Source organism: Cervus elaphus, chromosome 10, assembly GCF_910594005.1.
Source record: "Cervus elaphus chromosome 10, mCerEla1.1, whole genome shotgun sequence".
NCBI lineage: Eukaryota > Metazoa > Chordata > Mammalia > Artiodactyla > Cervidae > Cervus > Cervus elaphus.
In genome coordinates, this window is record NC_057824.1 from 38,698,437 (window position 1) to 38,715,762 (window position 17,326).

The window sequence follows — 17,326 nt, forward strand, 5'->3', positions numbered from 1 at the left end:
ACACACAGCCACAGCCCCTCCCGCAGCCTCGTGCTGTTCGGGCCGGTGCATTTGGGCCAGGGAGGGTGTGGGGCGGGTCCAAGGCCAAGGCTCCCGCATGTCCAGTAAGTCGGGCTGGCCAGTGTGGACAGGACCAGTGACCAGCGCTGGGGCCTGAAGGCCGCCCTGAGCAAGTGGCCTCGGGCCTGCTGGGCAGGAGGCGCTCGGCCAGCCTCGGCCTGGACCTGAGCCCGGACCCCCAGCTCTCAGTAAGCACCGGGAGAGGGGCGTGCCACCACAGATGAGGCCACAGAGGCTGCTGAGCAAGTTTATTCAAACCTGTTAACAAGCGAACATACAAGATAAAAAGAGGTGATCCACGTGAACCATGAAACTGATGCCTCTCTTCCCAGTGGAGCACTGGGTCACTCCCCCGAAGGCGGCGGCCTGGCTAGTGCTGCCGGGACCGCAAGGACCTTTTGTTCGATCTGGACATACCAGTCTCCCTCTCCTTCTCGGGGTCGAAGACCTCTGTACACAGAAAAGCCAGAAGGTACTGTGAGTGGCAGGGTTGGCGGACGACCCCAGTCACAAGCCTGTGCCAAGGACTCTGTCCCACGGAACATGTTACCCTCCAGGAAGGCAGAATGAGCCCCAGTCTGGGGACGCGCTTTTACCTCCCCTCCAGAGACAGGTGCAGGGGAGAGACTCTACTACACCAGACCCCCTCACGTCTCAGGGTTTCTGCTGGGTTCCAGAGAGCCTTGCGGAACCAAGGCCGGCAAGCAAGCCAGCCTACACTGACTGCAGAAGGTACTTCAGTATGCGGGGCCCGGGTTCCGCACACAGTCCATACTTCAGTATGGAGCCCCTGTTGGGGTGCCCTGTCCAGTCCCCACCCCAGTGCCCCCTCAGGGCCAGGCACAGACATTCTGGCATACCCACAGCCCTGCCAGCCCAGCTCTGTCACAGGCCAGGAAGAAAGCGAGCAGCTCAGGGACACAGACCTGGCACCTCGTGGGGCCAGTAGTCGTTACAATGGGGGCAGTGCGGCTCCGCGCTGGACTGGAAGTACTTGGCCACACAAGGTAAGTGCATCCTGATTCCACACGTCTCGCAGCTTTGACCCTGAAATGAAGAGGTGATGGCCTCAGAGCCCGCTACACACCTCCGTGTTCATAACCCTTCAGGAGACTGCAAGGAAGGCATCCCACCAGCTCGGTTATTTTGTCTTCCAGGCCCCAAACTGATAATGAGAACACCCCCTCAGTCTTCAGTGCAGTGAGTTTTAGTAAAGAAGCTGACAAGTGAGTGCAAAGAGAAAAACTCAAGGCTCCGGAGGCCAAAGCAGGGCGGAGTGGGTGGCAGCCAGGCGCTTGGAGCAGCAAGGCTGCCCACAAGCCTGGACTCTGAGCACGAGCGGGTCCCGGGGTGGGCATGAAGACGACCACAACTTTCAGAAGGCACTTCAGCGACGTAGGACAGAGCTTTAAACAGCCGCATGCACACTCTGTTCTAGAAATTCCACTCTTGGGATTCCAACCCAAGAAAAATAACCACCAGGTGCCCAAGGATGGATGTGCCAAGAGGCCCAGCCTGGTGCAAGTGACAACTGCAAAAAGAGAGACTGAAAAAGGAAGAAACACAGGGGCTTCCCTGGGCTCCTGTGGCTGAGACTCGCCCTTCCAGCGCAGGGCGTGTGGGTGCGATCCCTCGTCAAGGAGCTGATGCCCTGCGTGCCTCACTGCCGAGAAACCAAACATAAAGCAGCAGAAGCAATGCTGTAACAAATTCAATAAAGGCCTTTAAAATGGTTCACATTAAAAAATCTTAAGCAGAAAGACAAAAACAGAATCATCCAGCAGAGGTCCAGCTGCTCTGCTCTGAAGCCATACAACGTAGGCAGAGGCAGACAGCCAACAGGAATATGTAGCTGGGACAGAAAGATGTGTGGCGCGCTGCTGCCAAGATAATATGGGCCCCACAGAAAACTTCTGAGAGCCGTTCTGGGGGGAAAAAAAAGAGCCTGGGACAGAACAGAAGGACCAGGGGGGAGAGGCAGGCCCTCACGCACTTGTCGTCAGATGCTTCTGAGGAGACACCCATCGTCTGCTCACGTCGGGGAGGTTCCAGGCGTGTCAAACGCCTGGGCCCTGAGTGAGTCCTGGAGAGTGCCCCCCGCCTGGCCCCGGGTACCTGGATGAGCAGGCCGCGGCAGATGTTGCAGACCTTCACGGCGTCAGGGTACGTCTCCCGGATGTACTGCTCCATCTCCAGGATGGCCCGGCCGTGCAGAGTGAACTCCCCTTCCTTCTGTGGGGACGCAAGGCGGGGGCCTCTTTGATGAACTGGCACACCTGGCCCGCTTCCCGCCCGGGAGGTACCTCTGTTCCCACGGCCCAAGGCCAGGAAAGGGGCAGAGGTCCACACACCCCTTGCCCCACAGGCGTTCACACCAACCCCTTGTACAGCCTAAAGTGGGGAAAACTCAGGTGAGACCTGGAAGAAAAGCGAGGCGAGGACCTCCGCCCCCCATTTCCTTAGCACCTTCCTCGCGCCTTCACAGACGGGAACCCTGGAGCTGCCCCGGCACCCCCAGCAGCCCTGGATGAGGACAGAGGCCGGGAAAGGGAGCCGTGACCCCAGAGAGTGAACCCCACAGCCCCGAGCCAGGCTCCCGCTCCTTCCTCTCCCGCCGCCAGGGAGCAGCACAGCAGTGCCTCCCAGCACCGCTGCCTGGAGCTTCCGCCTGGACCATCCAAGATCACGTCCGCCCACACCACTTCACAGACGATGCTGAAGGTGGTCCAGGGAGGCCCCAAACCAAGTGGCATGGGGCGTGGTGAGGCCTCCTGGCTCCCGTACACAGAGTCCACACGCCGTGTAACCCCAAACCATGGGAAAGCCAGAACTATGGCTGAAACACTTGGCTGACCCCACGGCCAACTCACAAGCAAGAGGCAGGATGAGGGAGACCTGGCTGGAGACAGTGTCACAGAAGCCCATGGCCGTTTGTGCGTCCGAGTCACCTGAGGGGCTGGGACGGGGACTTCCCGACCGTGTGCTGGACCCCTGGCGGGGGGGGGGGGGGGTGCCGGGGGTCCTGGGCAGAGGCGCACACAAGGGTGGGGCAGGAGGGGGAGGCCGGCAGGCAAGCTTTGCAGAAGCCGCCACGGAGCCTGCGGCTGCTGGCTGAGCTCAGCCCCCCGCGCCCGCTTCTCTACCTCATGTCACACAAGAGGGGCTGCCGCTCCCGCCCCACACCCCGTTCCCCCGACTCCCGCCTCCATCCAGGGTGCTGTGTCACCCGGCCAGGGAAGTGCGTTCGTCCTGGGCCTCCAGTGTCGGGCAGGTGACCACCCAGGAGGAGATGGACATGGGCGCACAGTTAGAGAGCCGGAGCGACGACGGTGGGGAGCAGGGCAAGCAGGCAGGACAGAGCCCAAGGACTCCCGCGAGTGGAGGGAGGCCAGCACAAGGCGCCGGTGTCCTACACCGCGGACTGCCGGGGAGGGGACAGGAGCTCCGCGCCCCGGGGAGCAGGGCATGAGAGGGCAGGGCCCCACAGCTGTCCTGGGGCCTGTGGCCGCTACCTTCTCAAAAGCTCCACGTCCACAACGAGGCTGTCCCCATGGCCACCACTGTCATCTACCCTCCCCTGCGTGCTCCTCTGACCCTCTGCGGAGATCTGACCTCTGGGAGGCCCAGCCCCGTGAGGTGCCGCCATTCTCGGGCTGAAGAACTAAACCCCTTTCTGCCCACCTCCAGGCTCGCCTTGTGCCCCCTCCCCAGAGCACCCAGCCTCACTCAGCTCCTGAGCCCACCCCGCCCGCTCAGGGGCAGGCCGCTCCCTCTGCTCCAGACCGTCGTCCCCACCCCGACCAGCTGCCTCCTCCCCAGCCTGCGGCGGGTGCCACTTCCTCCGCCGGGGGCAGGTCCCCTGTGAGCGCTGCTTCCTCTCTGTCTGTGACTCTGCTTCAGCGAGAGTGGGGCTGACCGCCAGCTCTCTCCCCAGACCGAGAGCCAGGCCTGGTTTTGCTCACCCTGTGTCCCCAGCACCTGATGCGTGGCCCAGCACTCGGCCGTGGCATGATAAACATCTAAGGGCAGAGTATATAACAGCCCTCACATTGATCCCAAGGAGGAATGCCAAGGCCGGAGCTGAAGTTCAGAGTCAGGCTTGAGTCACATTTTTAAACGCCTACCACCTGCCTGAAAGTGCCCCGTGCTCATCGCTCATGACAGCACTCAGCCCTCTGTCACCAGGAGGGGCAGGCTGCCTTCGAGCTCCAAGGAAGATCCAACCCCAAGTGACCTCCCAGGCCTGACAACCACCCTCTGAGCTGGGGCCCTGTGGTGGGGACCGGCCCCTAGGCTGTGCAGACGTGCTGCTGCCGGCAGACGCCCAGGTTCCCAGGATCCACACTTCTCTGAGGCCACCTCCATCTCAGAGCCTCGCCCACTGACCCTGACCACCCCCCACCCCAGGGCCCCCAGGGGGCTGCATAGCTGCCTCAGCAGCTCCGTGCCGAGGCGGAGCCTTGCACAGGGCGCCGGGCAGGGCTCTCTCGGTGCTGGAGGGGGGAGGCGGGAGGGGGTCCCATCATAACGAATACAGTGCTGCTGGGGGACACGTCCCCCCAGCATGGCCTCTGAGGAAAGACCCACTTCCGAGAGGCCGAGGAGGACTCAAACATGGTCCCTCCGGTCAAGGTGCTGTTCCAGGAAGGCTGGTCAGAGCGCCAGCCAGCCCTCGCCCCGCGGCCCCTCAGCTGGTCCTTCACAGTGACACAGAACACATGGCCACGCCCGTGCTCATCAGCCTAGAGAGCACTGCACCCTCAGGACAAACACCGGCCAGCCATCACGGTCCTCATCTTTCAGATGGGAAATGGGCTCAGAGGCGAGACGCCGCCTCCAGAGGGAGCAGCCAGGCCAGAGGAGGACCCTGGGGTGTCCCACCACCACGCCCTCCCCCTCCCCGGTCTGTTCCTTCGTCCACGTGAGGCCCAAGGGATCAGTCAGCAAGGGGGGAGGGGGGCGCTCCCTCAAGACCCACGGGGCTTCGGAGGCCAGTGCTCACAGAACCCCCAGGCCTCCGGAAGGCAGCACCAGCACCTCCACTTCCCCAAGGAGGAAGCAGAGAGGACAGGAGCCAAGGCCCAAGCCAAGTCCAGCAGACCCCAGAGGCGTTCTTCCCTCCAGCCGTCCCTGCTCTGGGCAGCAGAGCATCAGTCCTGATAGAGTCGGGCACCCAGCCCTGCACCGTGGCGTGACAGCGTCCAAGTGCGCTGGACCCGCATGGCCACCCGCGGGCCCAAAGCCGGGCACAGAGGCTGTAACCGGGCGGCAGAGGGTGACCCCGGGGAGACGACAAGTGTTCGTACCAACACAGACTGTATGAGTGCCGGTACCTTCTAACCTACAAAGAGTTCTTGTATCATCTCGGGGGTAAGTGTGAGATACACTCTGTTCCTCTGGAACTTCAACTATCTGCCCAGCCACGGTTCAGTAAGCAGCGCTTCCAGGAGTGACAAGGTACAAAGATGAGGTCACAGTCCCTGCCCTTAGAAAGCTTGGCCGGAGGACAGAGTGCAGTCGGTTATGACCCCTGAGCTTCCCGAAAACATTCTGTATTGCCAAATCCACCTGAGAGAGGAAGAAAAACTGTGACAAAGCAACTGATGGGGCCTACAGTCACACTCGCTGGAGCCTGGACAAGGCTTGGCCACTTGCCGGGTAGGGGACTTCACCCAGACCACGGAGCTGCAGTGGGTCCAGCTACAGAACAGAGCGAAGGGCTCCCCATGGTCACAGGGGGTGAGCACCCGAGCACACGATGTGCAGACGTGCCCAGAGGCGCTGACCCCACTAGCGGCTCCTGCTACCCCTGCCCTCAACCACTGTGGCCTCTCCAGACATTTCCTCCAGTCCAGAAAGCCCCGCAGCAACTGTATGCTTCTGGTCAGACTGCCAGGGCGGCCCACCCCACGATCAACAACTCAGAGCACGGTTGCCGCAACTCCAGAGCTGAGCTCTCCCCGAAAAGGAAGTGAGCATCATGTCACCACAGCAGCGGCCTCCAGCCACAGGTCTGACCACCAAGTGAGGAAGTTGAGGGCCCCTCTGAGCAGTCTTGCCCAGACACAGGCCCAGAGGGGCAGGACCGGGGTGCGCAAGGCAGCACGGAGCCTGGCCAGCTCGGGTTTCTTGGAATCCGTGGTGCATTTGTGGAAAAAGAACTGAAACGTCTGACTGTTCCAGCCAACAGAAATAGACACAGGGCGTCTAGAAACTCGAACCTTTCACAGATTGCTACAGCTCCTCTCCAAAAGCTTGTCGACACGTCTCTTTGCTCTCTGAGGGCCACCATCTAAGTGAAAGAATCCCAAGAGTACTGGCCTTGGAGAACATGACAGTGACAACAGTGACGGTGACTGACTCCTGGGGGTGCCGGCACTGGGGCCTGACCCCCACCCCCTCACCCTGCTCCTCACTCACTTGGAGATGGAGCTATCACTCCCCTCTTACAGACGAGGAACACAGGGGCCCCTGCAGTGGAATCCGACAGTAGCACCATGCTCCTACTGACCACACTACACCGCCTGCTTGGGGACCAGAGTCCGGGGCCCACACATCTGCCTGAGACCCTGGCTCTGCCACTTCCAGTTGGGCCTCCCACCCAGGTCAAGTGAGTAAACACGGTCCTCCTCGCAGGGTCACTGTGGGCCTCAATGCAGACAGTAGGGGTTCCTGACCTCCAGGATCTAATGCCTGACAATCTGAATGTGGAGCTGATGTAATAATATTACCGAAAAAATGCACAATGGGCTTCCCCAGGGCTCAGATGGTAAAGAATTCACCTGCAGTGCAGGAGACCCAGGTTCGATCCCTGGGTCAGGAAGATCCCCTGGAGAATGGAATGCAATGCAATGCAATGCGCTTGAATCATCCCAAAACCATCCCCCCTCCCCAGTCTGTGGAAAAATTGTCTTCCACGAAATCAGTCCATGGTGCCAAAGAGGTCAGGGACTGCTGAGATAAGGGACCTGAATGGGCTCAGCTCAACAGACACCCATTAAATACAATACGATTTTGGAGGAAACAGTGTGATTCACTATAAAAGTAAGCCAAGCTGGAAAACCCACAGTGAGAAATACCTCAATCAGCCACTTGTTCTGTACGAACTTCTGCAGCACGTGCTCGGCTTCCTTCTTCCTCATCTTCTTGCCTTTAAGCTGATCAACCAGGTTCAAAATATTTGTGGAAGACGCAAAGCCAGTGTCTGAGTCAATAATCAGTTCCAACTGGAAGAAACAGGTACCACGTTCATCTATTAGACTGGGGAAAACAACTCCTCAGCAATAATGCCAATTCTGGCGGGGTGCAGTGAAACTACTCATATCACAGGCAGAATTGTACAACTCTTCAGGAAAACAGCTTAACAATATGCATCAAAAGCCATAGATATGTTTTGACCCAAGTTGCTCCTGCAACACCATTCCATATGAAGGACCTTAATGCCCCCCAAATCAAGAAGGATCACTTCACTCCTACTCAGAAGTGGGCAGGCTGGAACCGGGAAGGGAAGGAGCCAGGGTGGCCCCAGCAAGAGAGCACACGGGAGCCGCAGAGCTGCTGCGGACTGGGACTGGGAGAAGCCGGCTGGAAGCTGCCTTAGAACTTCTGCCCACAGCAGAGCAGAGGAACCGGGAAGACAGGCTGCTTGTGCGCGCGCACATGCACACACACACACAGACGTGTATTTACCATCTTAGAATCCGATTCTCAACCCTGGCTGCTAATGAGCCCCAGAGGCGGCTTAGGAAGCAGTGATTCTAGGACTCAGACCTCAGAGACTGGGACTCGACAGACCTGGAGGGAGGCGAGAATGTCCTCAGTACTCAGTTACTGCATGACCTCAGTTCCTGCCAGGCATCCAGGGCTGAGAACCACTATCCTCACCAGGTGCTCACCCAGGCAGAGTGGCAAGGTGGCTGAGTGAACGGCTCCGAAGCCGGGTAGGCAGAGCAGCACCCCTCAAATGACTGGACAGATGGATCACTGGGCACCTTCTCAGAATTCGTATTCAGCAGTCTGGGTGGAGACAGGCTCAGCCTTTCTGGCAAGCTCCCCGGGGATGCTGTTGAACTCTGGGACTCGAGCGGCAACACCCGCTCACCTGCATCCCACACCCAGGAGGTCCACTGTTATTCAACCAGTTGGAGTCAAACCCAGACCAGCTCTTCTTTCCCAGGCGGCCGTGGTGACCTCCCCAGCAATCACCTGGCGGCTATGAATTCTGAGAGGGGCACTTGGTGACCTGCCCCTGCAAAGGGCCTTCTCAGGCAGCAGGGGGGACCCAGTAAGACTGAAGTTTCCATTTCTGATGAAAGACGGAAGTTTTCTGTAAGAAGCCTGGCTGATGGGCAACGGGAGTTGCTGTACTTACAGCCTTTCTAAAGAGATCCAGCTCATTCTCTGCAAAATCTGAGGCCATTTTGGAAATTGAAGTCGTTGCAAGATTCACCTAAAAAATAAGTTAGCGTGAGAGTCGGGCTGCGCCCTTCACTTATCACAGTTAATTCACCTGCAGGCTCTTCCTCCCTCCCCTCCCGCTCCCCACCTCACCAGTCCTGGAGCACTTTTGTCCAGGCACTGTGGGCCACGAGGATAAATCTGTAACCAGTTTTACAGGCTTACATCTTTAGCTCAGTCAGTACATCTAATTTTCAGAGATTTCAGAACTCCCAAGGTTGTGCGATAGCTTCCAAACTCAGATAAATTCGGTAAACCTGTCTGCATGCTAGCGGAGCTTCAAATGCACAAGGCACTGAGAACTCTGGCAGTAAACAAAACTGATTTACCGACTTAACCCAACATTTCCATGACCCTTTCTTCCATGGACCAGGGTTTGGGAAACCCTGGGCTATAGCCCCGTTCTGTGTGGGCCTGGATGGTATAAGCCTGGTCTCTGAAGGCCTAAAGCAGTTCCCTACCCAAAGATGAGTGCTTGTATTTCACAAGCCAGGAGGGGTGAAAAAAAGAATCTGAACACAGCAGGAGGTCCCAACGAGGTCTCAGTCCTAGTGACCTCACGTGTTTCTTTCTTTCCAAAGCTTCCATGTCTTGTTCAAAATGAAAAGGCATTTTTACTCCTTTACCCCTAATAGTCCATTCATCTAGGGTGACTTCTTGCAGAGACCTGGCAACAACCAAAATAAAACCTAATGCATGCTGCCCAGTCTCAGGGTGGAGGGGGCATTCCACGTGGGGCAACAAAGCGAGCGCTGCGTTGAGAGCCAGGCCCAGGTTCTGTTACCCCCAGCCCTGATGGCTACAGAGGACACTATAGACCAGGGGGCCGGCAGTGAGCGTGGAGACGGGACTGGGTCAGGGAGGTGGCCAGGCCCAGTGTCGTTCGCCCTCCAAGCCCTTGGTGAGGCGGGTGCACCTTCATCTACACCCCAGGAAGGAGGGCAGAGGCTGTCTCCACTGCAGTTCCCCACATATCCACCCGGGGGCTCTGTCTGCTCTCACCAGTGCGTAAATGGGTCTCCCGTCATCTTCCGTGACGCCTTTCTTTATCTCTATGTACAAGGACTCCAAGACACTGTTAATGTTGTTGATGAAGTCCTCCAACTTCTCTACGGTAGCATTACCTGGAAATAAACAGGCAAAAGAAAAAAAGCGAAGGGTGCTGCATCAAAAGTGTAGCTTGTTTCAACCTGCCATCAACCAGAACACAAAGCAGCAAAGCCACAACTGCGCGAAGGCCCGGGCCCTGCTGGGTGAGTGCCGATGCCTGTGGCTTCTTCCTTCCTGGAGCGTTCAAACAGATGGCGCTGTCAGGCGGAAAGCCTGCCAAGGTCTTCCTGTCTTAGCTGGCAGCCCCTGGCCTCCTCCCCCCCAACCCCCAACCCGAGTTCCCGGCTACCCGGTCACCATCCCCACCGGGCACCTCGGTGCAGTGGGCATCACAACCCGACTCCTCTGCAGAGCCTCTGTCCCTGCCCGCCTCACACAGGTATCATGTCCACCTCTGTCCTTCCGCCTTCCGTTCGACATTCAAGAACATACTGAACACTGACACGCAGGCCCTGTGTCCTGGCCCGGGGCTGCCACAGTGAAGAATAACAACCCCATGGTAGAAACAGCCGCTCAGACCGAGCACCCATCCAGGGGAAGGCCCTGATCTGAGCACTTTTCACACAGTTATGAACCCGTCCTGACTGCAGAGGGGGCAGACTTGCCCAGGGTTCACTGGGAGCCCCTGACCTGAGTGCCAGCCACCTCCTGCTGCCCCTGATGGCAGGAGGTACTGCCCAGAGATGTACGAAGAAGCCAGCACCCTTCTCCAGGGCCATCAGGCCATCAGCCCAGGACAGAGCCTGGGGAGCACTGCTGGGGCAGGGAGGATGGACAGCAGACTGGCAGGGGAAGGAGGGACAGCCGGGAGGGCTGCGGAGGCTGCAGTGCAAAGTGGGAGCCAGGTGGCCCAGGACCCCGTGGGCTGGGGGGTACAGAGTGTGTGCCCGTCCTCTGGGGGCCACGGGAGCCTTTCGGAGCTGAGAGCAGAGAAGGCACATGGTCAGCCTGGTGTCCTGGAATCACCCTGCTGAACTGAGAGACATTTCTTTTTTTCTTTTTTTTGGTTACATCTCACGGCATGTGGGATCTCAGTTCCCCAACCAGGGATCAAACCCATGCCCTTGACAACAGAAGCACAGGGTTTTAATCACTGGACCACCAGGGAAGTCCCTGTGAGACTTTTAAACCCAGAGCACGTATTACTGTTTTCACTTACTAAAATAACAAATTTCAAAAGATTTGTGCCTTAGAAAAATAAGCTAAGGGGGGAAAAAAAAGGCAGGAAAAGAGACAATGTAACATTTATGAATAAAGCAATAATAAAACCAACAAAACAAAATGCTGCAGGAAAAAAGGGCAGGAAGGTTATCTACCACACTGATGACCAAGGCCACTGCTAAGAAGGGAACTAAGGTGAGCCGGGGGTCATCCCAGGGCACTTGATATCTGTTTGGCTTCTTACAGAGAGAGGTATGTGTAAGCTCTTTGAATTGCTAAATACTATGAAAGTCTAGCAAAATAAAAGGTCACTCTGGTGGCAGTGGAGGTCATGGCCATGTAAGGGCAACAGCTCTGGCACAGGCACAGCTGAGGAGGCCCAGAAAAGCTGATGGAGACCCGGACAGAAATACTAAGATGTGCATCACAGCAGGGGACAACCTCCCTTGATTTAAGTTGCTTAAGTTTAAAAAAAAAGTAATTGAAAGAAAAAATTCATATTAATAAACAAATGGTACATGGACGTGGCAAAAACTTTAACAGTAGTGTGATGATGTGGCCACAGATGCTATAAAACTGTGATCAGAGGAGTGAGACATGCTCACATTTCCTGCCCCTGTGCCTCTGAGCAAGAGCCCTCCTTTCTCACTAGTTACGAAAGCTGACTCGCAGGACACTTTTTCCCAAGAGCTGCTCTGGAGCTCTCCTCCTCTCTCACACCATGCAGAGCACCTCCACCGTAGACTCCTCGACCCAGAAAAACTCGGCCGTAGGGAGGGGGCGCCCAGGCACCAAGACCCATCTTCCACTGATGGACAGGAGCTACCCCATCTATCCCAAGTGACACAAGCGGCAAGTCCCACCTCCTCTGAAAGTGAGAATTCACTTTTTCCACTGAAAAGGCCTCTCCTGGGTGCCATTCAGAAAAATGTACTCTGGGGGCGGATCAAAAGCCTCCTGCTGCCTTGGACTTTCCAGAAAGCCCATCTGCAGAGATGAGCTAACAGCCACCCTGCGCCCTGCGCTTCCCCTCGCCTGCCACCTCTGGTTCGTTGTCCAGCCTCGCTTTTCAGAAACATGAATGTTTTCAAAACATTTTCATCTAAGGAAAAAAAAAACAAACCCACTTCCTATCGCTGTCCTTTATGCAGCAGCACACCTCCTGCTCAGGGGCTCCTGTCCGCTCCACTCACCCCACCCTCCGTGAGTGTGAGCGTCTATCAGGGCTCGGCCACAGTCCTCACCTCGGCTGACCTGCATGTGGCTCCCACAGACACGCTGTACCGCGTCATTACCTGGGAATAAGCTTTCTTCCTGTTCAGCAGCACCCCCTCCCCAACTGGACTTCTTGGGGGCAACCGAGGCAGCAGGAGGGCCAGCCCAGGCCCGCCCTGCCTCTCTGGGGCCCCCGAGGCCCACCTCTCCTTTCCTCCGATCCCTGAAGGCCACCTGGTGCCTCACATCTGGCCTCACACGTATCTAGGAAACTTACCTCCAACCCTCTCTCCTCTGCACCCCACCCCCCCGCACTCCAACCAGCCAAGCTCCGAACAGGGGTCCCAGACACATCCCTCCCTGCCCTGCCCACTAGGCAAGGGCCCTGGGCGCACTCTCTGTCCTCCCAGAGTCCTCAAGCACTTCCTCCCCTCTCACACTTTGCTCTAGTTACCAGATCTGGCTGCCTAACTCCTGCAGTTTTTCTGCCACATGTGTGACTTTGGGCAGGGGGGAAGAGACCCCACAACCAGAGAACCGAAGGGCAGGAAGCTGGGGGGTCAGGTCCCAGGTCAGCCAACAGTGGGCCCAGGCCCCATGCTCAGCCCATCGGACACCCTCTCAGTCTGAGCGAGGGAGAGCAACCGAGGGTTGGCTGGGGCAGTTCCAGCCAGGCGCTGCAGAGGGAGAGGGGCTGCTGCGCTTCCTGAGCCTGGGGACCGTGGGCTCCCCCTGCCCGTTCCCCAGCCTGGCCACGAGCCCTCTACCAGTCCTGTGTGTTCCCTTCCCAACAGCCTCCCACATGTTTCTTTCTAAGGTAGCCAGAATTGGGAACTCTTGCTTGCTACCAAGATCCCTGACGTGCCCATGAAGGGTCAAGGTAACACAGATCGGTGCTTCCCAAAATCAAGCCTCCAAACCAGCTACTTTTCACAGCTCTGCCCCCTCTCCCTAGAGCCCAAAGTAGAGAAGCCACAGCTGGCAAGTCTGGGCTATGTGAGTGTCCAATGATCCATTCGGCCCCAGGATCCCGTGAGTCCAGGGTCATGATGCCGGGCGTGAGACACCGAGCGTATCACGTGATTCTGAAGCAACTATTTCCAGTCTTGGTTCTACCACTTCCAGGGACTTTATTAGCAAACTAACAAATAACATGGCTCTTCCCTTCAGATTCCGAATCAACTAAGGAAAAACGATAGGCTTTAGGTTAGGTATCAGTGTATCAGGTTTCTGTGGGTAGCGCTGGATCAGAGGCTGGGTCCCTCCACACCAATGACTGGCAGTCAGCAAGGTGGGATAACATGCTCAGCACCAGGGCTGGACCAAGCAAGGGTCTGTAGATCCTCAGCGCCCCTGTGCGCTCTCTCCCTGAATGCACAGCATGTGTACCCATGCCTTTCTTGTGGGCTGTGGTGAAGTTCTACTGCTGGGCTGAGAACAACAGGCCTGTAAATGCAGGGCTCATTTCATCACTGCAAGAACACTAACTCCATAAGGTGAGCTGCTATCATCATCTTTACATACCAGAGTTCAAGCACTTGTCCCGAGCTCCCCCAAGCGGAAATGAAGCCCAGGTCAAGCATGGGCTTGAAGAAGAGCCCTCAGGGCCTCTGGGGAGCAGAGCAAGCATCCCCTGGAAACATTCCCTACCCCAGACCCCACCAAAGTCACATCTAATTTCTCTAGAACTTGCCCTTAGAGTCACAAAGAGAGACATGGCCAATACAGACAGACAGTGAGTGTGCAGGCAGGGCCTGGGAAGGATATCAGAGGGCCATGCCCAAAGGACACACGTGGAGCGGGGCCCAGCCAACATCTCATCCATCGGCCAAGAGAGGAGGTCCAGCCCTGACCATTCGGCCAGGTCACAGCTGCAGGAGGAACTGAACTAAAGGACTCAAAAGAAAACAGAATTTCTCGTTCTGTAGCAGGAAGTGCCTCCCCGTAGGGGCAATTAAAAAACGGGACTCGGGGCAATGGACAGGCTGGGACAGCAGAGAACCAACGGGACGCTTCTCTGAGGAGTGGGGGCTGGTTCAGTTCATTTTGAGAGACTTTCTTCTGGCCATCACTGTATACATTATCTCTTTTTCTTTAAAAACAAATTTTAATTTAACCAACAGACTTCTTATTAATCAGTCTCTGCTTCCCAGAAGCTTACGGGAACCCAAGGTTCACTGCGTGCTTGGGCAGCAGGAAGTCTGCTGCCCTAACTTCTAAGCAACAAGCAGTTTTGTTCCAAACTAGGCGCCACAGATAGGAAATTTTTAGGCAGAGGAAATACTATTTTAGGCAGAGGAAATAACAGCAAAAAATAAGACCCCAGGGGACTGAACCACTCAAGGGCCAACTTGCCCCATGAGAACCCTCTCATCTGATGGGGTGAGCTGGGTGGTCCTCCTGAATCGGGCCGGGGAGCAGACCCCGGGGCTGGAAGAGGCCGGCAGGTAGGCACACTGGGCCGCAGAGATATGCGAGGGGTCCGTCCCAGCCTGGGGCTTTCGTATTAACTGCCTGGGGACGATGGTCCTCTTGACCGACAGTGCGATAGGCGAGTGGGAAGACGGGAGCTGACAATGGCACTTCCATGGTGCAGCTAGTGAACAGTGCTGGGAAGAGCCGGCGTGAAAGGACAGCAGCCTTTCATGGGTCAGACAGACTAGACGAGTTCTCTCCATCCGTAAAGCACCTGCTGCAGTTTTGTTCCCCCAGGATCTCATACAAGGCCCTTACGAACAACTGCCAATGGGATACAGTACAATCTGTTTTCCAAAAGAGAACACCAAGGATCAGACAGGTTAAGGACTTAACCAAGGTCACAGGGCAGGTGACAAAGTCTGGACCAGAACATGTGGCCTTCAGTCTGGCACCGTGACCAAAGGACTTGCACATTCATTAAAAAAAAAAAAAAGGAAAAAATTCTTACTCAAATATGCAATGAGGTCTGGGAACTACGTCAAAATGATACGGGGGTACGCGGTTAGGAGCACAGATAAAATAAGATTAGTCATGAGTTGTTTTAAGCAGGTTATGAGTACATGAGGCTGCACTGCATTATTCTCTCTCCTTATCCCTCTTTTTCCATAATAAAAGGTTGAAAAAATATTTCAACACTCAACAACACACCCTGGTGCCATTAAGCCTCAGGAGTCTGAAACAAAAAAGGGAAAAATGACAGTGTCCGGTGACAACAGAGATTAGCTCAGGGCTCTGACGGTGCAGAGGGAACAGGCTTTTAATAATGGGCTCTTTTAAAAAATCTATTGGTGAGAGATCTGTCTCCAGGTACAGACATCATTTCCCCCCCTCCCCAAAATCAAGAGGTTATTTTGGTTAGGAAGTCTACTCTTGGGCCTTACTTCAAAAGACAGGGCATAAAACTTACTTTACAGCCCTCGGCACAGTTCCAGCATCTCAGCCACATGCAATTCAGTGCCCTAAAACCCATGATAACATCGCTGGAGTGGCGACAGGGACACACGCCAACTGTCCATATAAGTGCAGGAAGCCTAACCGGTCACTCCTCTGGCCAGAGGCCTACTGATCAGTACTTCTGGCAAGAGAGCAGCAGGACTCCCATCATGTTGGTACTGAGGTGGGGCAAAGTCCAGATTTGCCAGATTACACTGTGAGTCATCCCAGAAAACCCAACCACTTTCAGCAGAACTTCACTGCTGATACTGCTCATGGGCATCTCATTTTCATCTTGCCCTCTGAAAACAAGTGGTCCATCCATCACTGAGACGCGTGGCAGCCCCCACCCCCCTGCAGCCATGCAGGCAATCGAGGAGCTGCTGAAGGCTGTGCAGGGCAGGGCTGCCACCCCCGCTGAACCGAGCAGCTCCGCTCTGTCCCTGAGCTGCTCCCTCGGGCCCGTCAGCGCAGAGGCATGGAGACTGACAAGCCAGTCACCCACGGAGGCCGGGCGGGAAGCACAGACGTGGACAGCAGTGGGCACAGAGGGCGACGTGGACAGCGAGCGTCCCGTCCAAAGAGGCAGGGCTCTTCTGCCCCAGGCATGTGCCCAATTTTTAGGTTTTTATGAGAAAAATTGTTTTTTCTCATGTGAGAAAAGTTTTAAAAAACAGTTTTTAATCATTAGAAATACTGTTGGGTAAAAACTACACCTGCAAACTAGATCCCAATGACACCACCAGTTTTCAAAACGTGGTGTAGGCTGGACTCCTGCCATAAAGACACAGGGAGACTACAGAGGCCACGCTGTCCCAGGTCCACCAGAGAAGCAACTGTGGTTTCTCAGAGGCTGGACTACAAACCACTCAAAGGAATAGACTGTGTCACACACATTCTTCTGACAGACTGAATGTACAAACGGACAATAACCACGTATAAAAACAGGGATCTGATCCACAATCGGCACCAACCAGCCCAGGAAGTCAACCTATCACCTACAGGAAGCCAACAATAACCTCTGTAGAATGACCAGGTCTTGATTAATAACTGACAGCTTCCCTGACTTTTGTCTTAGGCCCAACCAGAGAAAGTCAGGAATGCTCCCCCAAACCAATCACAGGCTGTCCGGCCTCTAGTTAACCCACCTCCAGCTTCCCGAACCGCGGCCTCCAACTGGGATACCGCCGAGGCCTTCCCTCTCCTGCACAATGGAGCTTCCCCACTTCTCTGCCTGCCATCAAGTCTCCAAAACAAAAGTGCCTTGAGAGAGCAAGCTCTGAGTGAACAGCCCTCGCCTGTTCTCATCTGGGTGGTCTTTGCTTATGCCCACACCTCATACATGTGGGAACTGGCTCAGCGGCCCACTCCCAGCAGGGCTTAGGAAGGGGCTGAAAGGCGTGCAAGCCTGCGGTGCTGGCAGAAGAGGACTGACCACTTCTGTCCTGCCCACTGCAGCCCTCCTCTGAGTCCCCACACCCAGCCCCGTCCTCCACATGCAGCCGGGGTGAGCCCAGACCCCGGCACCACCACCAGCCACCCGGAGGTCACCCGGGCTCCCAGCCCACGGCCGCACTCCCGTGTGCCTGCTCGCTCTACACTCGGTCGTGCGGGCGTCCCCTGGCACTCACACGCCCTCAGCACCTGCACGCGTCATCTCCCTCTACGAGGAAATGACGACCACGCTTTCTGGATTTTCTAAGAAAACCCCAGTATCAGAAAACCAGCTTATAAAGGGCTTCCCTGGTGGCTCAGTAGTAAAGAATCCGCCTGCCAATGCAGGAGACACGAGTTCGACCCCTAGTCCAGGAAGATCCCGCATGCCACAGACTAGCTAAACCCAAGCATTGCGACTAGTGAGCCTGTGCTCCAGAGCCCAGGAGCCAAAATACTGCGCCCACCTGTCACCACC

General features: G+C 56.3%; 1 protein-coding gene across 3 annotated transcripts in view; it reads right to left on the reverse strand.

The window, feature by feature from the left end:
- Positions 1-293: 293 nt before the first annotated feature.
- Positions 294-17,326, reverse strand: part of NSMCE1 (NSE1 homolog, SMC5-SMC6 complex component) — a 35,431-nt gene continuing 18,398 nt past the window's right edge. For all 3 annotated transcript variants that reach the window (XM_043914558.1, XM_043914559.1, XM_043914560.1), the window contains exons 3-8: positions 9,520-9,641; positions 8,432-8,509; positions 7,140-7,286; positions 2,176-2,292; positions 987-1,107; positions 294-510 (exon numbers count right to left, since the gene is read on the reverse strand). In XM_043914558.1, coding sequence (XP_043770493.1) covers positions 431-510; positions 987-1,107; positions 2,176-2,292; positions 7,140-7,286; positions 8,432-8,509; positions 9,520-9,641 — 665 coding nt within the window. In that variant the 3' untranslated portion in view covers positions 294-430. The remainder of the gene's footprint in view (positions 511-986; positions 1,108-2,175; positions 2,293-7,139; positions 7,287-8,431; positions 8,510-9,519; positions 9,642-17,326) is intronic.